The sequence below is a fragment of the Rhinoraja longicauda genome, chromosome 17 (assembly GCF_053455715.1).
Source record: "Rhinoraja longicauda isolate Sanriku21f chromosome 17, sRhiLon1.1, whole genome shotgun sequence".
NCBI lineage: Eukaryota > Metazoa > Chordata > Chondrichthyes > Rajiformes > Arhynchobatidae > Rhinoraja > Rhinoraja longicauda.
In genome coordinates, this window is record NC_135969.1 from 39,067,445 (window position 1) to 39,095,389 (window position 27,945).

Sequence of the window (27,945 nt, forward strand, 5' to 3'; positions counted from 1 at the left end):
GACCTTGCCCAGGAAAACAAACTAACAGAGCATTTACATAAGTGCGTTCCATAGCAAATTCCTGAACTTCTACTGTAGAAAGATAATCTTGTACAGCTAAAATACTTAACTTTTTTTCATTCCCTTGTCCATCCCATTGCCCTTTTTTCTGCAGCAAATTAGTTTTAACTTCAAATATTCATTGGAATCCCCTTTGAAAGTGTCAATTAAACCTGTAACTATTACACTTTCAGGCAGTGCACTCCAGATTGTAACTATTCCCCGCATTTACTTTTTATACACAATCATGCATCACCCTGTTTTTTTCGTCATTCACCTGTCATTCCCCCCCACCCCACAGGAGACATAGTTGGAAACAATACAGCCGTTTCATATTTGATATTGTTCTGCTGACTATGATGGTAAGATTTCCCAATCCCACAAATCAAAATAGGACGTACAGGGTAAATGGTAGGGAATTGAGGAATGCAGTAGAACAGAGGGATCTGGGAATAACTGTGCATTGTTCCCTGAAGGTGGAATCTCATGTGGATAGGGTGGTGAAGAAGGCGTTTGGTATGCTTGCCTTTATAAATCAGAGCATCAAGTACAGAAGTTGGGATGTAATGTTAAAATTGTACAGGGCATTGGTGAGCCGAATCTGGAGTATGGTGTGCAGTTCTGGTCGCCAAATTATAGGAAGGATGTCGACAAAATGGAGAGGGTACAGAGGAGATTTACTAGAATGTTGCCTGGGTTTCAGCACTTAAGGCTACAGAGAGAGGTTGAACAGGTTGGGTCTTTATTCTTTGGAGCGTAGAAGGTTGAGGGGGGACTTGATAGAGGTTTTTAAAATTTTGAGAGGGACGGACAGAGTTGACGTGGGTAAGCTTTTCCCTTTGAGAGTGGGGAAGATTCCAACAAGGGGACATAGCTTCAGAATTGAGGGACAAAGGTTTAGGGGTAACATGAGGGGGCACTTCTTTACTCAGAGGGTGGTGGCTGTATGGAATGGGCTTCCGGTGGAAGTGGTGGAGGCTGGCTCGATTTTATTATTTAAGAGTAAATTGGATAGGTATATGGATAGGAGGGGATTAGAGGGTTATGGTCTGAGTGCAGGTAGATGAGACCAGGTCAGGGAGAATGGTCGGCGTGGACTGGTAGGGCCGGACAGGCCTGTTTCCATGCTGTAGTTGTTATATGTTATATGTTATATGTTATATGTTATATGTTATATCTGTTTACAAAATTTAATTAATTACCACGAATGCACTGATAATCTGATCTATTATTAGATATGTTAGCTAGATTCAGCACTTTAGTGCTGTTAAAAGATGTTTTTGTTTTAGAGGGAGTGTAACAATGGGAAATTATGGAGTGGAAGATAGAGGGAAAGAGAGCAGAGTTGCTGGATAAGATTTGCAGCTGGAGATCCATGTCAAACTGAATCAAATAAACCATCTGGAGTAAGTAGATGGGCAAGACTGCAACATCACCATCAAGATCCCTGCCCGGCCCATCACCCCCATCTTTCTCTTTTCTCTTTACTGTGTAACTACATTATATTGATAGAATGGAATGAGGCAAGTCTGAGAAAAAAAACATCCAGTTTTTAAAGAATTTAATTGGAAAATGTGCGGGTATATTTTAAGCTTCAGGTCATTATTGCTAGTAACAATGTACAGCTGAATGAAATGTGAACAGTGTTGACTATCAGAAAACGGCCTACTTCCAACACAAAAATTAGATCCATTTCAAGTAGCTTCCTGATGAGGGGAAGGGGTGGGTAAATTTCATTTGCGAGTTCATTTGTTTGTTGATAATGCAAAGTGCTAGGTAAATTTATGTATAATTTATTTGATCTTTGTCCATGATTGGATCAGTTGTGCGGTGTTTGAAGAATATTGTACCATTTTAGTTAAAGAAATAAACATCGGTTTTAGATTAGACTTCTTTTACAATGATAACTGGCGTTGACTTTTTGTGAACATTTTTATTGTTTACTTTTTCTATATTTTGAGGATTATCTTGCCTCTTTCACCATTTCTGAAAAATGGTTTGATTGGTTTTTAAAGTAGGTAACAACTAGGTTTGCCCCGCTGTAAGCATTAAGATGTTGTAGATCTGTTGCCAGTTGCTCTTCTGATAGTAATAAAAAATGGGATGAATACCAAATTCATAATAATGGCTACAGTATGTAACAAACTATGTTAGTCTGTTTCCTAATTTGAATATGCTTAATTTGCATTATTTGTTACTTCATATGGAAATTGCAAAGAGGGCTTTTTACAATTTGAATTGCTAATAGAGTAAAAATTACTTCAGCTAAAGGAACCGCAGTATGTTGCGACTAGTATGACTACTTATAACTATTAATTATTATTTCTATCTTCTTTTATTCTGACCTGTTTATTATTGGCAAGGGAACATGAAGTTAGGAGGAAATTCTTCTTGCCTTTCTGTCATTTGCTCTGGATGTTGCTGAATATTCGTTGCTGCTTCGATTCATCCAGGCGATTGCTGGATGTTCTAATGCACAATTAGCATGCCTAAGAGTGATGGAGAGACTTTGAACGCCAAGGAAGCACACTTACACATTTCACTATACCTATTCCTGTCTGTGTTTGATGAATTTGGCTGCTACTTAATTAGTACATAGATATATGTACTAATGAAGTAGCAGCCAAATTCATCAATATATATGGTTCATTTTCTAGAAATCAATTAATATTGTTTTAATGTTTGTGTTTGATATTTTCAGACTGATGGAAGAATACTGATATCACAAATTAGATGTGAATGACTAGATGGTCTAAGGCCTTTCTTCTGTGCCTTAAACTCGATGCAGTTGAGAGTTACTCCAGCGTTTTGTGTCTATCTTTGGTATAAACCAGTATCTGCAGTTCATTTTTATTACATTATCACTAAGAGCCTTTTCTTTGGAGCATTTGTTTGAGACCAACCGCATTGGTGTTACTTTCCCAGTACTTGGAGATGCTACTGTAGGAAGTCCATGATCTTGGAAAAATATAGCAGGTCAGGATTTGCTGCTACCTGAAAGATCATGAATCTTGTGTGAAAACTGAGGTTATTCAGATATTCAGATTTTTTTTGCAGTTATTACTGAATCTGATTCCATCTCCTTCAGTGGAATACAGATCTTCCTAATTTACCGTGTATATGTATAAAATAAAAATTCTCTGACCATTTTGCCAGTAGAAGCAGTTTCTTGTTTACTGATTGAAACCCAGATATCCAAGGTGAGAGGCACATCATTTTTAAATGGCCTGATATCATTCCTTGACTTTGGTCAACCTCAAGGCATTTGTGTGGTCGAGGCAACCTGTCCTCATAAACTAATCCTTAATCACTTATCGCTTTGAATTTATACTGTACCCACTTCAAGGCCAGTATATCTTTCCTGTGAAAGATATCTAAAATAAAATAGTTCAATTGGAACTCTTCTGCATCGTCAAGATTGTCTTTCATTGTCAAAATTCATTGAGACTGCATTACTCATAAATGTGGGGTGGGGAGGTTAGAGTGGAGGAAGCTACATTGAGAAGAGTATAAGATGATGCTCAGGAGTATGAATATGCTTTTATGTATTTTTTCAATATAAAATGCAATATGTTTATTGGAATGTTGCATTGGTTTGATTTTGTGCTCTTTATGGATTAAAAATAAGCATTGAAGGAATAACTGAATAAAGACCTTCCATCCTCTCAGGGTTTTCATTTAAGTCTATCCCAAATATCTGGAGCTTTGAGGCAACAACTACACCATTACTGGCCTCAATATTAACAGGCTAGTGCAAAAAATAGAATTAGTTGTATGTCGCTGATTGATAGTTTTTCATTAACTATATTTTATACCTGGTTGGGAAATTATTGAGTCTGTTTCGCTGAAGATCAGGGGGAATTAGTGTAACTGTTTTTGCTTTGCATACCAATGACAGCATTATTGGTGGTTTGCTGATGTGGTTGGCTTAATGCCAAGGCTATCAGCAAAAGTTAATCTTTTCATTGTCAGAAGCTTTGATGTGGTTGGAAAGCTCCTTCTGCCTTATCTTTTCTTTCTCCTTGTTCAGATTGAGTAAGAACTTTATCACTGCACCTGTACCTGCATTGTGAGACACCCTTGTCCTTGACGTGATCAGAGAAAAACTGTGCTGGAAGAAGGAACAGTTAATCCTTTAATCTGATAGTGGACTGAAAGAGGCAATCCGAGTTTGAAATCTGGTCACTAATTCTGATTTTATAGCCTGAGTCTCAGTAACAATTGATTCATTTAAGATTGGCTAGTGAAGCATAAAATGCCTCCTCTCTAGGTTTATGGTTGCACATTCAACTGTATTGTCTTGTTTTTGGGCAATGAGACTCGTATAATTTGCAGATTTTTTTTAACTTTGCGGGTTTTGTATCTTGGTTTAAATGACAGTAACCAATTTAAATGTGGTTACTATTATCCTAAATTACGATTTGACTAAATCCTTCTGGGTGAATGTGTAACTTAGTTGGACAAATCTATTATGCATTCAACTTTTGAATTATGATTAAATCCATACATCTGGGAATTCTTATTCAGATTTGGATTGAATGCTAGTGGTGAAGAAATGTTGAGAACCACTTATTGAGGACAAAATTAGCTTTCATGTGGGAAAGCACATGTTAATTTAGGAGGACCAGCAGAGAGAGATCTGTGGAAGGCAAATCCTCTAATGCATCAAATTTAAACTTGTTATCCTTGTGTTTAAATCTCTTCATATCCATGCCTTTCTAACTTTTCTAATCATTTGCAGAGCTACAATCTTTCATTTGCTGCTATTCCTTAATCCATCTGTTTGAAATCCTCTTCTTACACTGCTGCTCCACTATGGTTTCTCATTTTTGATTAAAAAGATTAATCACTCATTGAGATTAGTTGTTTTTTATGGTTCTCTCCATTCTCCTATAATTATATATTTAAGTAAAATGCCTTGATTTCATTTATCTACAATTTAGGGGTGCTACGAAAATTTAAGTTGGTTGTGAATTTCTGTAATACTTAATACTGGACTGATATGACAATATTTGATTCCCCGGAAAAACTAATTAAATTGAAATGTATCATTATTGCTAATAAATTGTATGTGACCGTAACTAAAATGTGTATCACTCATAATTTCTGTTAAAGAAAAATTGCTAGGCCTTGCATCAATAGTTATTTTTTTTGTATAACTTGCACAAAAATTGTCATTTTACGTAAAATGTTAGTTTACAATGCAGTTGAAGTGAAAAGGAACAAGGTTAGCACATTTCAGCTTGCGCAGAAAATAAATCTAATTTACGTGTTTTTCTCTTACAGAAATTTAAGTTATAATAAACTGACCTTAATCGATCCCACTGCGTTCACAGAATTGCCCAAACTACTTGAAGTGTAAGTATATGTGAACTCTTGAAGTTGTGAGTGACTGTTGGATATGCTAAATATTTAAAGGAAAGTGTTGAATATTTTTTGCTTTGTTTACATCAATTCTGTTGATTTTAATAAACTTGATTTCATGTAAAAACTTTTAGTGCTGGAGAAAACGTAATCTTTCTTACAACTGAAACAATGTAATTAAAAAATATTTATGTGGTTTCCATTCAACAGAAGTATTAATTGACAAACTTAAGCAAGAGAAATAGGAAACAGTCTAAATCTACCCACATTTTTAGAATCTTTGTTCAATCTGCATTCACCATGCATTCATGCCAGCCTTTACATTTTTAGAATATTTTACTTTGGGGGAGGGGGGTGTGCTCCATGAGCTGGTTAACATTTTGTAGGATTATTAGTATTTTTCCTAATTGCTCAGTTATTGGTTCAGGACAGTAAGTAAATTGACAGACTGGTACAATTCCAATTTTATTAAATTGATGATTAATTGTCACCGTTTGACTTTTAAAATTAATCATCTCAATTAAATCGAGGACTATTAGTCTTTTCTTATGGGTATCATTTTGTCATCCTATGCTTGAAAGAGAGGAGCATTCATCACGTTGGTATATTTGAACTGGTAACTGAAGATGTATAATCTTAATGCCCTTAAATCCTGGAGTGGAATGAGTTTTAACTTTCTTCAATCTGGTTATTTTTGCCCCTGGGACATTCTTCACCTTTTTCAGGAAAATCTTAACTTAGCCATCTTAATGTTAAACTTTGTAGGTAACATTCACACTATCTTTACCTTCCAGTACTCTTATTTTTATGTTTCCCTCTCTCTAGCTCACTCTCCCTTTCTTTAGCTCGCTCGTCCTATGTTTTTTGTCCACTATTTACGAGATCTAACAAACTAAGTACATTTTCACATTGAATTAAGTTTTATTTAAAAAATGTGACTTTTAAATTAAAACTGTTTTAGTGAAGTAGTAAACTATATCAACTCGACACCAACTCCAGATACTGGGATTCTAAGTATATTTGTAGTTTTTAAATAGTTTACACATTAAAATTTGCAGAGGACTTTTTGTATATGGAGTAATAAAAGGATTAGTATGTAATCTTGTTGAATAATTGCACAAGACGATGAAGCTAAATTCTGATTCTGGCATACTATATATGCACATACGCATGCACTGTATAATGGGGTAGTATTTGTAGTGAGATGTATAAAGTAGAGGATATAATTATACTTTAATTATGCATTTATTAATCCTTGCAGGCGGCTTGATCATAATGAGTTGACTGCGATCCCCGAGATGGGACTTGCTTCAGCCCACCTGGTCCATCTCTTTCTGTAAGTTATCTTAAGTTGAATTGAGTTAGTTATGTTCTAACATTACTGAATTTTCAGTTATTGCATTATTTCACTTGAAGCTGTCAGTAGTTGGAAATAAAAAAATGCAAATGCTGGTAATTAGAAAGAAAATGCTGTAAACATTGCAGACCAAACAGCATTATGGACTGAGAAAGCAGGGCAACTTTTCAAGATGAAGGTCCTTTACCAGAACCATAGCAGGTTGAAAATCCTTCCAGTTAGCCTTTGTGGGCAGCACAGTGGCACAACGGCAGAGTTGCTGCCTTACAGCACTTGCAGTGTTGGAGATCCGGGTTCGATCCCGACTACGGGTGCGGTCTACCGAGTTTGTACGTTTTCCCTGTGACTGTGTGGATTTTCTCAGAGATCTTCAGTTTCCTCCCACACTCCAAAGACGGACAGGTTTGTAGGTTAATTGGCTTGGTATAAGTGTAAATTGTCCCTAGTGTGTGTGGATAGTGTTAATGTGCGGAGATCGCTGGTCGGTGTGGATTCGGAGGGCCGAAGGGCCTGTTTCAGCGCTGTATCTCTAAACTAAAACTAAACTAGACCATAAGTTTTGATGATGTTTATTTTTTCCATGTGTAGGAAGGAACTGCAGATGCTGGTTCAAACCAAAGATAGACACAAAAAGCTGGAGTAACGCAGTGTGACAGGCAGTATTTTTGGAGAGAAGGAATGGGTGACGTTTTGGGTCGAGACCCTCATTCAGTCTGAAAAAGGGTCGACCCGAATGTCACCTATTTTTTTTCCATGGGTGCTTCCTGGCCTGCTGAACATTTGAATGATTTTTGTTTCATTTTGCTATTTTGCAATTTAATTTGAATTATAGGATGTACAGTGGCTTTTAAACAGGAAATTAAATTCAGTTTCATTTCAAGTGGTTTTTTAAAAATATTGATTCATTTTGTGCATGATTAATACTAATGTTTTCATTCTTACCTGCATCTTTTAAAAAAATTATTAGCTAGTCCGGAAGATGGACAGGCTTTCAGATTAGATAGAATTTCGAACCAGATCAAATACCGAACCAAGCTAGAGTCCCAGAATAACTTTGTAAATCCCATGTTGGGGCAGACCAAACATTGCCCATGAGGAAACTAAGCCACCATTCCAGTCACATTCGTATTCATATTTCACTGTGATTATGCCAACAGTTTGGCTCATTGTGACTAAGCAAACTCTCGGAATAATCTCTTCAATCCCACTGTCCATAACCTTGTTTCACTGTAGCTCATTCTCATTCATAGCAAAATCCTGATTTTCTCCATGGATTTTTATTTCTCTCTGATTTGCAATTGGGCTCCCAACAGTGGGATTACAATCTCCATGTATGAGCTTTATTTTTGGGATCAGCGGAGTTCAGAAGTTTTCATGATATTTTAGGACAGACATTTCAGTTTTATCTGGTTTGCATACCTCCACTTTCTTTCAAAACACTCTGCTGGCCTGTGGTAAAGCAGCAAACATCTTTGGTGTTCAATGAAGTATAGGTCTTTTTAAAAGTCAATAAATTCAATGTCTTATTAAATTTGGTTTCCAGGTGAAGGGATTCATTTTTGACAGCAGTCCTACTGTTCTAAGTATTTATTTGAGTGGATATTCTGTTTTTACAGAGTGCAGCAGTCAATACTATTACTTTGCCGGTGTGTGTGCGTTGATATTTTATTAGACCTGTCATTAAAAATCCTTTGCAGGCAGCATTATTGAATTATGCTAAATCTTTCAAGTGGAACAGAGTCGGAATCAAAGCAATTGACCTGCCCTTGAATGGAGTATATTGATTTTAAAATAAATTGTGGCAGAAGTGTGATCGGTATGTTTGATCTGAGCCTGTAGACTTTCCCCAACAAGAAATATGCTCCAGTCAAAGATCAATACAACGCAAACATATAATCACCTTAGATGTGATTACGATCCGTTCATCTAAAAGAATTGTACTTCTAAGAATTTCATTTGTATCCTGAATTAATTATATTTATTTGAAAGGAACTCGCCGACTTTTCAATGAATTTAACATTTCTCCAAATTTCCCAATGAGAAACTTTCCATGCAGTTTGATTTTGCTTTTTGTGTATTTTTTAACGTATTAGTTTATGATTGTTGGTATTGCTTGCGATGAATCAGATGGCTGGCTGTCTTCTCGCGTGGGCCTGCTGGAAGTCGCAAATTCCTTCCTCAGTCAATAGAGATGTGAATTTAAACCTTTAAAAAAATATATAACCAAAAAGTTAGAAGTCTGGGTCATGATTTTCTTTGACCCTCCTTGTCCACGTGCATGCTGATGGCAAATTCTTGTTTAGGGTTGAAAATTGCCTTTGTAACATTAAGTTGGCTGTTACACACCCCAACTACCATGTCGGCTTTACTGAGCTAGATCTTGGTCCAGTGTTAAAATGGTCCAGGATAATTAAAGATTGGACTCTGCTATATGGACACTAGTGTGCACGTGTGTGCATCCATGTGTACGGATAAACAAATGTCTTCCCCCCACCCCACCCTTACCCTAATCACCCAGTATCTTGAGTGACTTTTTTCACTTGTATTTTTTCCCCCTTTCACAGGCATCACAACAAGATCCGCACCATTGAGGCAAATCATTTGAAGCTTTATGAGTCGCTAGAAACATTGGATCTATCCTACAATGAAATAACTGAAATCCGAAATAATTGTTTTCCACAGCATCTCAAACTTAAAGTCTTGTAAGTATTGTATTCTATGTTTAAAACATTGAACAAACTTAAGGGTTAGGGGAGCAGTTTCTGTTTCCTCTATTAAGAAACAAAATTAATGGTGCAGTTTAATTCCTTGTTTACACAACATTTCAATGACCAGCTTGCTTTTGAATGTAGGTTGGCACTCTGTTCTGCCTCAGTTAAAACCACAGATTTGAGTTGGTGTGAAATGCATTTATTTTGTAGACCTGAGATTTATGGCACAGAACGGGCATCGAACCTATGTGCGGTCAAGAGAAGGCTGATTGGATTGCTTCCATATTTTGACTCTTGGCCTGTAGCTTTGTTAACCTAGCCACTTTGCTGCCCATTCTGATGTTTTACAAATGTGGTAAGCAATATAATAATTGGATATTCCCTTGAGGAAATGTTAAAATATAAATATTAAGTAGGGCATTGGAGATAATTCACTCTCACTTTGAACATATACCGTGCGAATTATTGCATCCAATCGAGAAGACGCCCAGGCCACTCCTTAATGTCTCACCTAGAAGTTGCTATCCCCAACACTACAGTACTCAGAATGATACTGGAGTGTGAATCCATATGTATTTGTTGCTAGAGTGGGCATTCAACCTGCAGTTTAAAATGTATTGGTTTTTAATATAATTGAGATTTGCTGGAAAGATAAATATGTGAAGCAATGGAAGAAACAGGAACTTTAGAGGAGAGGAGAGCAGTTTCAACTTTTTTTCTGTAAAGTCAGCAAGTCTATGATGCACCCTCTGTGCTTTAAACCTTTTTTGGTTTGTTAGATATAAACAAAATTGTCTCAAGATAACATTTGGCAATCTGTGAAATTTATTTCATAAAAACTTAATGACTCACTAGCTATTTGGCTTGTTCACAGATCTGAATCTAATTAATTTTGTTTTAGAATAAAACAGCATAAAATATGACACTAAAATAAATGTTCTCTATTATGGTCTATATCTGTATAATCTGTTTCTGGTGGGACTGATAAAACTTATTGTAATCTGCAAATCTACATTCTTGTAGATATCTGGGCAATAACCGAATAAATATTGTGGAACCTGGCACATTTGATAATTTGTCGAGCACCTTACAAGTTCTTCGGCTAAGCAAAAATCGAATTTCGCATCTGCCTGTCAAGGTCTTCAAGCTACCACATTTGGTGCAACTGTGAGTACTTTTTCAAGAACTTTTTAAATTAGTCCTTTTGCCTGGGATTGCTGCACGGGTTGCCTAATTAAGGGTTTAATTCTTCACCCTTCCAGTGCCTAATATGCCAGTGTAGTCTGCCAAAGAAACAGTACAGAACTTGCTTACGGAGGCCCAGAATTTGTGGCTGGCAGCAAAGCAGTGAAACATTGACGCAATGAATGATAGTGAAAAACAGAATCACTGAAATCACGCAAAATTCCTGAGTTTAAATATTTGCCCAGTGTTTGCTTGTTTGTTGTGCTGTGTAGGAAGGTTATTCCAGTTGGATTATTTAATATTCCTTATAAATGGTGTCTTGTGTTCTTTAATGTCTACTGCCGGACCCTGACGTGAGAGGACGCTGGCGTTGATTATTCGCCGCTTTTCCGTCAGGATAGTTTGTCTGTTTGTCTGTTTGTTTCTATGTTAATTGTATTTGTAAAGCGCTTTGTGCATGTGTTAAGGCGCTATATAAAATAAATATATTATTATTATTATTATTATCTTATTATGTCAATTTGCTTTATCTGATGCATGCAGCAAAATAACTAATCAACGTAAATTTTTACTAAAACACAATTTGGCAAGATTTTTTTTACTGGCATGAGGCAAAAGCGTCGAAACTGAGTTCCACTCTTTATGATCAACAATTTTGATGGTTACTGAATTTCACTCTTTCAAAACAGTAATTATTTAATTTGAAGTATTGGTGTGGTATCAAATGCAGACACTGTTTAACTATAATGTTAATTAGCTACATAGATAGTGAGTCACATGTTTGGACATACAGCTTTTACAAGTGTATGAATCTAATGAGTCACTGGATAACTCACAAATAATTTTTTATTGGGAAGTCATGCTCATCTACTTTACACCATTTACAGTTTTAACATATCTGCACCTAAATAGTTTCATAGGCAGTTGGATTAATATTTGACTATTAAAGTATTTTGACTAATCTAATAGCATATGGGTGTTATTTAAGCTGCTTATTTTCCCAAGAAAAGATAATGAAATAATACAGTGTAGGTTTTCTGTCCTTATTCTAAATGCAAACTGTGGGTACGTTTTCTAAATTAATTGTCATAGCTGTGTTGTCTTACTATCATTGATGGGAATTCAAATGTGATTGCAAGTGTGAATATGAATTTTGAGTTTTACTATTTTTTTCCAGTTTTTGCTCATCAGTTTGTAAAACACAAATGTTAAAATGTTAACCTATTTTTCCTGGAATTAATATGCTAATTTTAGTAATGATCACAGTATGGTGTATGGATGCTTTCTCATGGCAGATGAAAATTAGAACTGAAGGGGGCCTTTTTGGAGTCTTGGGCAAAATAAAGACAAATATTCTGTTGGACATTTTCATGGAAACTGAACATGGCATAAACATTTGTGTCAGATCTTATGGGTCAGTTTACTTGTTTGAAATGGCCATCCTGGGAATCGAATTTCAAGACTGAGCATTTTGATCAACGACACAGGTGAAGGACAAAGAATATTTACTCTTTTAAGTCTGTGCAGCCTTGATAATTAAACTCTGAGGAGACACTGAAGAAGATAATGCCTCTTTTGAAAATTGATCAGTTACTTTGGGAGCTGCCAGTCTCTTCGAAGTAGGGCAGCGGCCAGTGGAAGCAGGTTTAAACTGAGTTTTTGTGTATCATGTTCCAGTGAACTGAACCGGAACAAGATACATCTCATCGAAGGGCTAACATTTCACGGACTAGACAGCTTGGAAGTCCTTAAGCTGCAGCGGAATAACATCAGCAAGCTCATGGATGGAGCCTTTTGGGGTCTTGCCAAGATGCAAGTTCTGTAAGTCACTTTTAAGAAATCATGTCACAGTTGATTAGATAGATCACATTAACTGGAGCGGTTCAAGAAGGCAGCTTACCATTACCATCTCAAGGACAATTGGGGATGGGCAATAAATACTGGCCGTGCCAGTAACACCCAAACCTCAAAAATAATTAAAAAACTTAAGATTATTTAGGAATACAGTTATATTATGAGTCAACATTACCATCTGTCCATTCACCCCTTTTCCTCATCCTCATGTGCACCTGCAGATGACTAATTACGTTATTGTTATCAAAGTGTGGTGTTCAGTCTAAGAAGTAGGTTGTCATTCTTGACGATAGATAAATGTTCATATCCTGTCCTTATATTTATGTCAGAGAGCATTTGATGGATACTGTGAATACCTAGATTATAATTTATCATTAAGATCAAATGCTTCAATGTCACTGTGGTATTAAATGCCACAGTTCTTGTACATTTCCGAGTTGATGCAGGGCAAAATGGGAACAGTTTGTAGATTGTAATTGAGCCGCAGTGATATTGAAGATGGGCACTAGGCTTTAAGTCATTTCCTCTAGTGTTGCTAATTTAAAATTTTCAAATAAGGACTGTATTCAGTTTTCTAGTCACCAGTCTCTAATGTTGAAATAAAATACGATCGACCTTTTAGAATTTCCTTCAAAACAAACTAACACATTTACTTTTTAAAAAGGTGGTTTGTGCTATCATACTTCGTAGAAGATAATTGAACAAATCTTGAATCATTTCTAGGCATTTGGATAACAACATCTTGAATGAAGTGACGAGCGGCTGGCTTTATGGACTGTCTTCCCTGCAGCAGCTTTTCTTGAGCTACAACAGCATCTCTCGAATAAACCCTGATGCTTGGGGATTCTGCCAGAAGCTAGTAGAACTGTAAGTTGCATGAGGTACTTGTTTTTAACATGCCTGTGATGTCATATTGGTCCACATTCCAAAATGTAATTGATTTCCTCTAGTTCATTATAGTGGGTGGTCCTGAGAATATCCAAGGTCTGTTTTAGTTTAGTTTAGAGAAGCAGCCCCAAAACAGGGCATTTGGCCCACCGAATCTATGCCAACTGTTCACACTAGTTCTATGTTATTGCACTTTTGCATACTTACACACTAGAGGCAATTTACAGAAGCCAATTAACCTACAAACCTGCATGTTTTTGCAATGTAAGAGGAAACTGGAGCACCCAGAGAAAACTCATGTGGTCACAGGGAGAACGTGCAAACAGATAACTCCCGTAACTGAACATAGTATGTCATAAATTTTTGTGGCAGATCTTATTGGTGTTTAATTTAGAAATACAGTGCGAAAACAGGCCCTTCGGCCCACCGAGTCCACGCCGACCAGCAATTAATGCACATTAACACTATCATACACACACTAGGGACAATTTACAATTATACCAAGCCAATTAGCCTACAAACCTGTACGTCCTTGGAGTGTGGGAGGAAACCGGCAATCACAGAGAAAACTAACGCATGTAATGGGGAGAAAGTATAAACTCCGTACAGACAAGCATCCCTAATCACATGTCAGGATCGAACCTGGGTCTCTGCCGCTGTAAGGTAGCAACTCTACTGTTGAAAATTTCATGCTGAGAATTAAATCCTGGCCTGTAGTCATGATTGAACCTGGGCGTCTGACGTTGTTTCGTTGATCTTGGTAAGACTGGGTGATGTAAGAATGCCGAATTATCTTCAGCCTCTGCAATCTGAGGAGCTCCTGATAGTGAAAACTGTGATGTCCTCAACTGGGAATGCGTAAATGATAACTGCAATAGGATCAGTGACTTATCCCCAGTTTCCAAGTCTCTTCATTTTTTCCTCAGGAATCTTTCACACAACAATCTGATGAGATTGGATGAGGGAAGCTTAGCGGGGCTGAGTGGACTGCAGATTCTGCGCCTAAACCACAACTCAATAAATCATATTGCAGATGGAGCTTTTAAAAGATTAAGAAATCTACAAGTATTGTGAGTACTAAAATCAGTTGCACTGTGAGACATAAACAAAGTTGATTTCACTGTGCATTATCCATGGTATAGTTTGCAGCATACTTTGACAACTATTATACGTAGCAGCGCGGTGCTTTGGACTTGAGTACATTTGTAAATATAGGAATTGAGTCTTGGTAAGTAACACTGCCTAAAATCATTGCTGAAATATGTCAATACTGCGTACTTACCTGTGTCTGGATACTATAATCATGCTAGCTAAATGCAGCTTGAACATTGGGGTCCTGAGCAGTATCACGACATGGGCGCAGCCAAATTGGGGCATGTGAATGTGCCAGAACAGGTTTATTTATTAAAATTTCCTAACCAAAAATAAAACCTCGATGAATGCAAAGTTATAAACCTGGCTTTATCTGTCAGAGATGTCAATGTTCCGAACATTCAGAAGCTCTAAAGTCAAACCATTAAAATAAAAGTAAAATCATCAACAATTTAAGATAATTAAACGTCGTGCGACTAGCACATAACTTTTAAACCAAATGGTAACATCTTACTCTTGCCTCTTCTTGCAGCTATAAAATGTCCTTTCTTGGCGCAGCATCTGAGAGCAGATTCCCTGTGTAACTGCTGGAGAATGAGCTCTGGGGGAATCCAGCTGCAGAGGCCAGCCTGGAAATTACAGGTGGAATTCGGCCAGTGCATTCTTGTGGGAGGCCTGAACTTGGCTGCACTTAAACTGAGAAATGCTGGCAGTTCTACGTAGAACTGTCAAACAATCTTAGATCAAACATTCAACTGAGCATTAATCTAGCTGTCTAGTTGGGTGTAATGATTCTTTAGCCTGACTTTTGAAAGGTGGGTTTGTCTGACTGAAAGACATTTCTGCCCTCAATTATGGCCATCAAAAACAAATTAACCCCTTTACTGGTTGTGGGATTTCGCTGTGTAAATAATTGTCTGCCACGTTTCCTTACACAATAACAATGGATTGAATTGACCAACCAATGGTAATAGCCATATTATAGTGGAAGGTGGCTGGATTAGCAGTGGCTTGCCAGCTGCTGAGCTGGGCGTTTGCTGACAGCCTCTTGATTGAAGAGTCAGTCTCTTATCCGTCACTGAGAGAGGATCTTCCACTGTTCTCCATTAATGAACCTGACTAGGTGTAACAAGCCTGGCTGCTGGCCATTCATTGGGCCAGACCAGTCACTGATCCAGCTGTGCTGAGATTTTGTGTGGCGCAATTTGACAGATGACTGTTTAGAGCCCTTTAATTGACCGAGACTTAGTCTTTCTTGGGTCTCTGTCTCTGAGAATACTTGGGGCTGGGGGGGGGGGGAATTTGGTAAAATTTCTCATGCCAAATATTAGCCAACAAAGCAGAGGTGTTTGGATTAAATAATTAACTGAAGGCTGAAATTGGCCCTAATTTCGGCTGGAGTTTAAAACAGGAAATCAACTGCATCACATATTTGGAGTGGAGGTGGCTATGACGCCATTCCACACCAAAGAGACAATGCCTAAAGTTTCCATGTGATTTACCTGTGAAACATGGAAAGTGATTTCCAATCCTTGTGTGATGATATATAAAAACATTTAGTGATGTAGAATATGCAATGGCCTGGCAAAGTTGGTTAACAAGTGGTGACCATCGTGGCCACAAGCTATTAGGAGATGACCCAACCCACTGACCACACAAAAGTACTTTATCTCTAATGCTCCACAAGGCATCCTGAGATCGCGTAAGTCACAGTAAGCCAGTTTAAAAAAAATCTAATGAGTAGTCTAAAAGCAAGTGTCAAATAAGCAATCAATAAGTCATCACTTTTTCAATTTGGTGTCACAAATGTTTCCTTTTCGTTTTTCCTTCTGAATTAGGAGGAAGCCCTTCAGCCCATCAATTCTATGCCAGTTCACAGAACAGTCCCTGATCCCCACTTATTTCCCTGTACTTGATACTCTGAATTTCCCGTCAATGCTCTCCAGCATCCACCTACAGTGGATGTGGGCAGTTAATTTACAGAAGTCAATTATCCTATCAACCATTATGTCTGGTTTATGAGGGGAGTCTTGAACGTCCAGGAGGGGAAGTCCACTCAATTACAGGGAGAGCGTGCAAACTGCACACAACACCAGAGGTCAGGCTTGACCCCAGATCACTGGAGGTGTGAGGCAACTGCTCTATTCCTGCCACACCACTGTGCAGAATAATTAGTAAAATGGCTTTTAGTTCTTGCAGAGACTGAGCTAATCTGAACAAAAAACAAACAGTTGCAGGAACTTGGCAGGTCAAGCTGCATCTGTGATAACGAGGCATGGTCGAAGTTGAATCAGAATGAAATTTCAACCATCTCTCAACCTCCACTGACGCACTGAGTTCAAACAGCTGTTTGTATTTTGCTCTAGATACAGCATCTAGTCTCTTGTGACTCCTGATTTAATATGGTCCTGCTTTGCTACACCTCTAAAAGCATGGAGGTGTCATCCTTTGCATTGTCCTTTAGGAGAACTCTAAATGAGGTGTCAGTTTTGGCTTGGTAGTTAAACTCTCAGTTCAATATCAGCTAGTTGCAAATTCCTTTAGAGATTTGAGCACATAATTCTGGCTGAGGTTCTTGTTTAGTATAAAGTGCTGCTGGGGACAGGTAGAACCTCAGCAGGTAGTGACACTTGGTCCCACGTGCCTCGGCTCGACGCTCTACCTGATGTAGCCGCAGACGAAGGTGGCCATCAGGGTGAGGGCGACATTAGGCACGCTTATACCCCCGTTGTCTGCCGATTTGTGCACTGTGGCCCGTCGGATCCTCGACCCCCCCAGATGAAGTGGAAGACGCCCCAGGTGATCCCGTGGTGTAGGAGGGAGGGACAGGCCACACTTGTGCTAAGTACAGCAGCCCCGAGAGCATCTCACACCCGATGACCAGATTTTTTCCCCCTAGGTTAATTGACTGGGTAAATGTAAAAATTGTCCCTAGTGGATGTAGGATAGTGTTAGTGTGCGGGGATCGCTGGGCGGTGCGGACTTGGTGGGCCGAAAAGGCCTGTTTCCGCGCTGTATCTGAAATATGAAATATGAAAAATAATATAATTATAGATAGGGAGCGCTGCTTCCATAACTCCAGTTTCTTCCCCACCTTGGCTATCCGCTCCAGCCAATTTGTGTCACACGCCTCAGTCCCCGCCACGCAATGTGCCAGTCAGCTGGACATTGCCGTAACATCTGTCGTTCATGGAAAGGTTCTTCCGGACCAACACCTTTGTCCACAAGTCCATCAGGCAGTGGTCAGCATGGAACGTACTGCAGGGAAATGACTCCATGAATCCTGTGATGTGGTTCCCAGAGTGAACTGCCCAGCTTGTCTGGCGAAATGCCTCATCGCCAGAACTCACCAACAAGCACCAAGACCTGGCTTGGCTGGCGATGAGGGAAGCCCTCCCAGTCAGATCCTTCCTGCACCATCAGAACCTCACTACCAGCGCATGCTGCCCTAGGGACAGCTGCTATGTAGAGGAGACGGTTGCCCACTTCTTCACTGAGTGTGGATTTGCAAAGAGAGTCTGGAGAGGTTTGCAAGGGCTCCCTGTCACAATTTATTTTGAACAGCTCCGTCGTAGAGGACTCTGATTTACGGACTGTTCCCAGGGATGCGTATTCAGAGACGGACATCGAGTGCTGCTGGAAGGTTAGCAACAACTGACCTCCCAGTGGAGCGAGATGTCCATCGGGGAATGTTGCTGACTGGCCCGCTGCAGTAAGTGCTGCAGGATGCACTGAAGCTTGGAGCAGCCAACGCCACGGCTCTGTGGGGGAGAGGGACAGTCTAGGGTCCTTCTACTGCTGGACATGGGGGCAGGGTGCGGTGGAGACACCCCTCAAAATAAGAGAAGAGATTTCACGCCAGGGACCACTTGAGTGACAAGGGTGTGGGGAAAAACTGTGTTTGGGTAAAATGTATTGTATGTATGTATAGCCTCCGAGAATGCCGGATGGAGTTTTCTGCACGGACCATGCATTGAATATATTTATTACTCGAATAAAGTCTATTTTGAAATGTTTAAGAAAGTATAGTGCTGGATGCGATATTAAATCAGGGTCCTGCCTGGCACTTTAGACATACAAAATGACTTCTACAAAGTGCAGAGTTTTGATGTTTTGGCCATTCACTACCATTGGTGTTGGGGAGCAGTGTGCTTAAATACCTGCTGAGCAATCCAAGGATGTTGCCGCTAACACCATCAACCAGCTCCACACACTGGCCTAACCCACCGTGAAAACCTTTACTCTTAATTCTGAAATCAGATCAGATTCTGGTGATTTCACTGCTATAAGGCTATATGTGATATGTGGAAAATAAGTTTCCATTTTCTTATGGTGACAGCATCTCAAAAAGGACATTATTAGCTATCAAGCACTATGGGATGTTCTGAGGTCATGTATTTATGTTTTTGGGGAGAGTGAACAAAAATGGAATATAATAAGTGAGCCATAATTCTGAATTTATTTTGGAGATTCAAATTCAAGGATTCAAACGTACATGCAACCTCCACATCCTGTTGTTCTCACACTAGATCCTGAATGGCGCTTCTAATAGGAAGCTATCCATGGGAATTCGGGAGGGGATGGTATAGCAGTGTCTCATTGTACTACTTCAAGAGCATCTTAACAAATTGAGAACAAAAAGCTGCAATAAAAGATGCTTCCTTTAGAAACGGGGTTCAAGTTACTTTATTGTGTAAATGTTATTTCCAATGTGCTAATTTCAATCCTGAAATACAAAATGTAATTTACATAGAGGTCTGGAAATGCATGGGAACACATGTAAAAGTGTGAAAGTACTGAGTGTCTTAAACTAAGTGTACTACCATATACTTGTGTTTAGTCTCAGAGATCTACCATGATTTGGGAACATTAACAGGCAATAAAATTGAATAGTTGAAATCTGAAGTCTGGCATTCTCTAGACTTCTTATTACGTAAGACAAAAGTGGTTTAGTTGTTGGTAGAATATTAACAACTAGATTTTTAAGTCTTGTTTTAGTTTTTGGGCTGTTGCCAAATCTTCGGTCATGAATTTGTTGGAAGAAAGGCATTTATAAAGGACCTGTGCAGCCACCACCTTTTCTGTGCCAAAGACCCCTTTATGTTGAGCTGCTAGCTTGAAGATGTAAGACAGACGTTTACTTGATCTTTTCTGAAACCGTCTAGTTTTCAGAGAGGTTTTTGTTTGTATTTTGAATGACCAATCGGCAGAATGCTGAAGCTTTCTACTCTATGCGGAGAATTCTAATTAAATAAAGCAAGAGGCTCATAGGGGCTTGCACCTGGTGAAAGAGAAATGAGCATGCTTTAATTATGCTTCCATTGTTGCTGAGGATTGACGAGCTTTCAGTGAGTGTGAAACTGCTGAAATGCATAGCTATTCAAATAGAGGTCAAGCCTTGGGGCCTTCACACAGCAATGATTAACAAGCCAGCAGGCATTCAGGCCCAGCCAGCCAGAAAGAATAGGAAATTGCCAGTGAAGCCTGGAAGAAAAAGGAAGTAAATATAAAAAGAGCTCAAATCAAAGGTTTTGCTGGTTTGAGAGAGCCTTTTTTCTTTCAATTCACCCTCCTTCATTCTTTTCAACTGGAAAAGCATGCAGTGTATTGGCATTGTTTAGTATTCAGTGTTAGAGACTATTTAAAACCATATATTTAAAATAATAAAACCTGTTTGATGCAGGATCCAAATATAATTTTTAAACATGATGTGAAACTGGGTGGAGTTGAGAGAAAGCGCTGTAAAGAGGCTTTAAAGCTAGTTAAGCTTTTTTGAGAGAATGGGTAAATACGTGGCAGATACAATATAACGCATAAATGGATCAACTTTGGAAAAATTATTAAATGGAGAAACATTGATGTGTAATGGGATCTGGCTGTCCTTCTACACCTGTCATTAAAAAATAAATATGCCGGTTCAGCAAGCATTTAGAAAATCAAGAGGTTTTGAGTACAGGGAGCAAAGATGCCTTATAATTACACAGGGTCCTGGTGAGACCACACCTGGAGTATTGTGTGCAGCTTTCGTTTCTTAATTGAGAAATTATAAACTTGCCACTCAGGGTGTGCAGCTGAGGCTCACCAGACTGCTGGGATTGTGGGACTGTTGAATGAGGAGATTAGATCTATCAAACTTGTATTCACTGGGAGTCCGAAGAATGAGAAAAAAATCTATTGAAACATACAAAGTTCAGAATTAAACAGGCTGGATACAGGAAGGATATTTCTTTAGGGGATATGGGGAATGGCTAGAGCCGGGGGTTATAGTTTCAGGATGTACGGTTGAGAAGATAGGTGAAGTTGTAGAATTCTGCATCATAGAAAGCTGTGGCAGTCAAGTTGCGGAATATATTGCTCGATACACAAGATGTTCAAGAGAAGTGGGGTAAAAGGAGAATACAGTAATTGAGCTAGGATCCATCATTTTTTTGAATGGTGGAACAGTCTCAAAGGGATGAGTAGTCTAGTACGGTTCCTATTTTCCATCCTTCTGTATTTCCAAAGTGAAATATCTTGGCAGGATTCTTTATTACCCGGGATTAGTGCATGCAATAATGATGGAGGGGGGGGGGGGGGGGGGTGTTGGTGTTGACAAAGTCTCCTTAGGGGAGCAGAGGAACTAGCACATAGTTCCAAAAATCTTCAGTGGGAGCAACTTTCTTTTGCGAACTGGGCTGTAGGTAGTGACTTACATCTGTGATATACTACAGGAATAAATGAATTCTTTAAAAAAAAGTCTAAGATCGGTAATAACTGAAAAGTAATACTAATCTCATGAGACTGATGGTTATAAAACACATGGTGTTAAATGCTATTTATTCTCCCAACAAACAATTTGACATTTCCCCCCACCATGTTTTGGCATCGTTCTGTGTGGAAAATGAAATGAATTAGTTAAAGCAGTTGTTGCAATAACGGATAGTTTGATGTTGAAAATAGTTCTGTGTTGAAATTCAAGAAAAATGGATGTGGTGCAGAATAACTCTAGACACAAGAAGCGATCCATCATTTTATAATGGAGTGAACTAAAGTGCCACCTTTCCTCTCCCTCTTTACCTTTCATAATACAAATGAGCAAGACTGGAAAATTGATTGCACTCATTTTTTTCCCTATAGGGAAGTGGACAATAATGAAATCTCGGGGATAATAGAAGATACAAATGGGGCCTTTTCTGGCTTGGATAGTCTAAGCAAGCTGTGAGTATCTCATCTTTTGAAGTCAGCCAAACTGCATGCTTAAAAAGGTTATTTCCATACAGCCATTGTTTGTGTGCATGTGCTCTGAATAGAAAATTAGGGCCATCTTTATGTACGGATTAAGGATTTGATGAGCTGCAAACATTATTAATTCTGTTCATTTTATCTGATCATTTCAGTTATTAACATACTTTCTATCCCAGTACATTTAAGATATTCATGGCACATTAGATTATAGGACTTAAATTTTACGATCCAACATTTTTATCAATGACACTCTTAACTCTGGAAGGAAAACAATTAAAAAGGCAATTTTGAAGAACAAAGGTTGTTGAGAGTCTAATTTAGTTATACCAAAGTCAAAGGATTTATGTCATGGAAGATGGTGAGAATAGTCCAGAAATTAGGTGTCTGAATTGAGAAAAGACTCAATTTAGATAGGATCTGGAAAACATAGATTACGAAACACTACCTGCAGTTAAATCCCAGTATGATTCCCTCACGTTGAAATCGTACTGACCATTCAAATAAAGCTGTAATTCAAAGTGCACTACATCCAATGTGGTTCTCCTTATTTTCACCAACAAAAAAACATATGTTGCTTCCAACACAAATAACTGATTGCATCACTTTTTTCTAGTTAGAATAAGTTCTGTGAAGGTTGTGCCCTGTACAACCTAGTGAATAAATCTCTACAATTCTCAATAATTCATCCCCCATCATCTTACAACATCTTCAGTTCTAACTAATGTGCTTTTGATGCTCCCTACCTCATACCTCACACCAACTTTCAAGTTACTAACTCTACAATGTCTCCTCATGACTTGCATCCCCCCACCTAACCTACCTGGATTTTTTTTTTGCCAAACTGACTTGCATCTGGCATGACAAAAGTATGCAGCCATGGCTCAAAATTAAAACTTCATATTTAAATCTGCGTCCTAATCGTGTCAGGTTAGTTTATTGTCATATACATAAAGGTGCAATAAAATTCCTTGTTCGCGTGGTTCATAGAATACACATTATACATGATAGCGATGGATACAATGCTAAATACAATGACATATTGAAAACAGCAAAGATAGATTAGCCATGGTTGAATGGAGGTGTAGACTTGAAGAATTGAATGGCCTAATTCTGCTCCTTTAATTTACGAACTTATGGTGCATGGATTATAGTGCAATCTGAAGTAGTGCAAAAAACCCCACTCAACAACAGAAGAACCAAATAAGGTAGAGTTGGGAGGAAGAGAATGTGGCGGTATCCCTGGGAAGGGGATGAGAAAGAAGTGAATTGGTCAGAAGTCTGATAGCAATGGGGAACTGTTCTTAAGTCAGGACATTCAAGTTTTCAAGCCCTTGTATTTTCTCCCAGAAAGTAGAAGAGAAAAAAGGGAATAGTTGGGGTGGCACCCTTGACAATACTTCAGCCTCCCTGATGCAACACAGCGTGAACATGGGATGGATCGAAGGAAGTGACAAGCTTGTGTGTTGGACTGTGTGGTGTTCTATACTTGGCTACACACTCATGGGTGTACAGGGAATAGAGCAAGGAGCTGAGCATGCAGTCATGAGGGGACCTCTTGTTGAGGGTCAGGGTGGAGGAAATGCTGTGATTAATTCCAACCGACTGGGGTCTGAGAGATGCCAGTTACAGATGGAGGTCCAAAGACCAAGAGTTTACAAATAAATGTATTCAGTATTATGGCGTTGAAGGCTGTTGTAGCCACTGAATAGCATCCTGACGTAGGTGTTTTTATTGTCAAGATGGATCTGAGCTGAATGTATTGCAAGGACGATGGCGTCCTCCATGGGACTATTTCTCCAGTATACAGATTGCAAGGGGTCTAGGTTGTCCTGAAGAGTGGTACAGATGTGGGGCAGGTCACTTTCCTTGGGGACTGCAATGAAGGTGGTTTCTTTGAAGCCGATGGGGACAGTAATGGTTTGTAGTCGGCTAATTAGCAGTAGTTACATCCATGATGAAGCAATTTGTTTGTTAAACATCCAGTGCAAGGTTTTTATGAAATTAACTACCAGCCAACAATATTAGCTATAATGCTGGAAGAATGGAGCCAAAATGTTGTATCAATCAGCTGAGATGCAAGGGGTCAAAATTCTAGCACTTTTACTGCATTCATACTTGAAGCGGCAAACTATCTACAGACTTAGGAAAAATTACCTGTGCCAATCAGGGTAGTTTGCCATGATTTCCAGAAAAGAGAGATTTTGTTTCACTGGGTGGGGGGGGGGAGAGGGGGGAGGGAATGATTCCATGGGATCTCAGCATTCCAACACAATTATACAGCTTAAAATAGTTCCACGACAAAGTCTCACTTGTTTTGTCGGTTTACAGGATGTAGTTAGATTGTGAGGTTAGTGTTTCTAGGTTGTTTGAGAAAGGCATGCAAGTACAGGAAGTAATGCAAAAGTCAGTGAATGTGGCCGAGGGGTTTGGAACTATACAAGCTCTCTGTCCAGTGTAATGCTGGAGGTTGCAGCTGTCGGTGCATTCAATCATACTCGTTATGTTGCCGATGATTGGACAGAGTTTTATTTTAGTAAGCTCATTTCTTACAAATACAGTTGAAACTGTATATAATGTGATCAAACTAAGTTTGATTTTGTTTTTACAATTCATTTTTTTGTGTTCAGAGCAGCATATCCCCCTATTGAACTTCATATTGTTTCATTACCTGATTTGGCTTGACTAATTGTTCAATTTCTCTTTCCATTTATATGTTTGAAAACTGTAGGACACTGTTTGGAAACAAGATCAAATCTGTGGCCAAAAAAGCATTTGTGGGACTGGAGGCCCTTGAACACCTGTGAGTATCCAATAGTATATTGAATGAGCAGTTTGCCAAGAGTGGCTGCTTTAGGAGGCGGCTCGCAATTTAATAGCTCTTTGTAAACTGAGAAGAAGTTGCATTTTCAGAGGCCATCTGCTGCTTTCTCGTTATAGTCTGCTTAAACTTTGGCCCTATTTTCGTTTTGCCCTTAAGGCATTAAAGGAAAAATCCAATCTCTGAATAACTTTGAATTTAACACACACACAGACACACACTTCAATATCTTAATGTTGCTAACCCAATTCTATTATTTAAAAAAAAAAAAAAAATAATCATTAAATATTTCTTGCTGATCTTGACAGATCCTTGGAAATCTTGCCAGGCTTCTTGTTTGTGGTTCTGAATATTAAAAATATTTAGACTTGCACAAAAATTTTAATGTTCTCATTGTCTTGTAACTTTGGGAACACAGTATTATGTGGTATTATGTTCCTGATTTTACTATTTTAAGTTTTTTTTCCATGCCTTAATATAAAATAACTAGTGTGAATTAATTCCATTTCTGTTAAGTTCTGACTTTATGATACGATAAAACTTTATTTATCCCAGGAGGGAAATTATATTCTTTATCGTCCTTTTTTATTTATAAATCTAAATTATGTACTTTTGGGGTAATTTTTGGAAGGAGATGAATTTTGTTACAATTGCAAGTTAATTTACAGGTTCAATATACAAACAAATTTGTTCTACCAGATTGTATGTATGTGTGTGTGTGTGTGTGTGTGTGTGTGTGTGTGTGTGTGTGTGTGTGTGTGTGTGTGTGTGTGTGTGGAGGGGCATGGTGGTGTGGGGTACCGAAGAGGAGGGGGTTACCTGGTGTTAGATGGACTTTGAAATTGTGTTATGAACTACAAACAAATTATCCTTTACAGAAACCTGGGGAATAATATGATCCGATCTATTCAAGGAGAAGCATTTTCCAGAATGAAGAATCTAAAGGAATTGTAAGTAAATAATCAGCGCTATACTAACTGAGGGTAGAGGTTTTATTTTGAACACAATCTTCGAACTTTAGACTGGGTGCAAATTGCACTGCTTTTCTAAATTTCATTTTATTTTGCTTAGGTATACTGTTTGCTTAAAATACTACATCCAGAATGAAGATATGATAAAGGACATTCAATTTAAAAATTACGAAGTAATCCTAAATACAAAGCACAAGGGAATTCTGCAACATTTGCTTCTTAGAAGCTACATTAATTGCCCTCTTTCGTTCATATACGTGCAACATCTTTTAGAACCATAGAAATTATGGCACAGAAGGAAGAAATTCAGCCCAGTGAGTCTCTGGGAGCCATCTACTGGTCCCAATACCATCTTTCCCCATAGACCTGAAAATTATCCCTTGTAAACTGCCTATCGAGATGTCTTTTGAAGGATAGGTTTATTCTGTTTTCAGAATCATGGCCAACAATAAATTCTAGGTCCTACTTATTGAGGTTTTTTAATAAACTATTCACGGGATTCCTTTTGTGTAGCATGTTAACATTTTTAATCTTTTTCTTCCGTGTTCCTTGAACACGGATGACAACAGCTTCCCTGCCTTTACATTTGTATAAACTAATCATTCTAAAAAATCTCCGTTCAAACTTATTTACTTCAAGAACAACTGCAAATTTTCCAGTGTAATCTTCTCGACAAAATCCTTCACCTCTGAAATTATTTGTGTAAATAATTGTACTTTCTACATGACCTTTCGCACTTTCCTATTGTATGTTGCCTCTATATAATTTGTGCAGGTTCAGTGTACACATCGAAAGCACATGGGATCTAGGAGGTAGTGCCATTCCTCAACACGCCCTCCCCCATTCTTCATTTTTAAACCCTTTAACCTGCCAGTCTATATCTTAGTTTTACTTCAATCTTCTGTATTCAGCCGCAGAATACATTGTCTATTGTACTACTTTATTAAACTCATCATCCAACTTCCAAATTTTATATCATGCAAATTTGGAAATTTCATTAAACTAGGCAAATAATATTCATAACCATGTACTCAACGTCTTTTTATTTACTCTGATCATGGTAATATCAGATTACATTATTCAAAACGCTTTTATAATTAAAACATTTGTTTCTGCAGATATATGAACAGTGATAGTTTTTTGTGTGATTGCCAATTAAAATGGCTGCCACAATGGCTCTTAGGAAGAGATTTCCAATCGAATGTAGTTGGCACGTGTGCTCATCCAGAATCGCTAAAAGGAAAAAGTATCTTTATTGTGCCTATAGAAAGTTTTGTTTGTGGTAAGTTATTCTTCTTAATTATTAAAAAATGATTATTCTGCTTCTGTCATCGCGTTATAAATTAGACTAATTTGAGAAGCTGATACTGAGCTGTATAACTTGTGGCTGGTGATTTCTTCACGTCCAGTTAGTTTAAAGATATGAGCCTATTAAAACTAAAACTAAATGAATCAGTATCATTTATTTGAGACACTTTCTCACACATTTTAGTTTAGTTTATTGTCCTGTGTACCAAGGTAGTGAAAACCTTTTGTTGCATGCTAAAAGTATGGGATCGGAGTCGGGGTATGGGGAGAAGGCAGGAACGGGGTACTGATTGAGAATGATCAGCCATGATCACATTGAATGGCGGTGCTGGCTCGAAGGGCCGAATGGCCTCCTCCTGCACCTATTGTCTATTGTCTATTGTAACTTCTAGCAAATGTTCATTAAGGTTATGGCTTGTAAGAGAAACGAGTGGTTTCCTCAATGATTTATCAGTATTGAAACAAACTTGTAATCAGATTAAGACAGATCTGCAATCCTAATTTTTTGATTAGCTCAGCTAAGTCCACAAGACAATGGTTTTCATCAAGAAATAACACACCATAATAATCTTCTAATTTCTCAATTCCACCTGCCTATCTGTAATAAAATATATTGTAACTTTATCAATTTATAAACTGTTTCTCAAACGTGTTCCTCTACTTGTTTACCTTTTCAGATGACTTTCCAAAGCCTCAGATCATTGTTCAGCCTGAGACCACCATGGCTATGCTTGGCAGAGATATTCATTTTACTTGTTCAGCTGCAAGCAGTAGCAACTTCCCAATGATATTTGCCTGGAAAAAAGATCACGAGATTCTACACAATGCTGAGATTGAGAACTTTGCACACGTTCGGGCAAAGGATGGTGCAGTAATGGAATATACCACCATTCTTCATTTAAGAAATGTGAAATTTTCAGATGAGGGAAGATATCAGTGTATGATAACTAACAACTTTGGCTCGACTTACTCTACTCGAGCCAAGCTAACAGTTAACGGTGGGTACAAGCAGGATACGTACTTGATGTGTTCATTTAAGTTGTTATGACAAATGGTTCAAGATGGTGATACACCAAAAATCTTCAGTTTATTCTAGCTATGAACGGGCTGCAGATTTACAAACCAAAAAACTGT

At 38.3% G+C, this 27,945-nt stretch overlaps 1 protein-coding gene across 2 annotated transcripts in view; it reads left to right on the plus strand.

Annotated features, from left to right (window-relative positions):
• Nucleotides 1-27,945, plus strand: part of lrig1 (leucine-rich repeats and immunoglobulin-like domains 1) — a 62,644-nt gene that overhangs the window by 24,301 nt on the left and 10,398 nt on the right. For both annotated transcript variants that reach the window (XM_078414538.1, XM_078414537.1), the window contains 12 exons: nucleotides 5,326-5,397; nucleotides 6,665-6,739; nucleotides 9,325-9,462; nucleotides 10,495-10,638; nucleotides 12,334-12,477; nucleotides 13,234-13,377; nucleotides 14,325-14,468; nucleotides 21,607-21,687; nucleotides 24,443-24,514; nucleotides 25,411-25,482; nucleotides 26,622-26,785; nucleotides 27,489-27,809. In XM_078414538.1, the coding sequence (XP_078270664.1) occupies nucleotides 5,326-5,397; nucleotides 6,665-6,739; nucleotides 9,325-9,462; nucleotides 10,495-10,638; nucleotides 12,334-12,477; nucleotides 13,234-13,377; nucleotides 14,325-14,468; nucleotides 21,607-21,687; nucleotides 24,443-24,514; nucleotides 25,411-25,482; nucleotides 26,622-26,785; nucleotides 27,489-27,809 (1,571 nt within the window). The remainder of the gene's footprint in view (nucleotides 1-5,325; nucleotides 5,398-6,664; nucleotides 6,740-9,324; nucleotides 9,463-10,494; nucleotides 10,639-12,333; nucleotides 12,478-13,233; nucleotides 13,378-14,324; nucleotides 14,469-21,606; nucleotides 21,688-24,442; nucleotides 24,515-25,410; nucleotides 25,483-26,621; nucleotides 26,786-27,488; nucleotides 27,810-27,945) is intronic.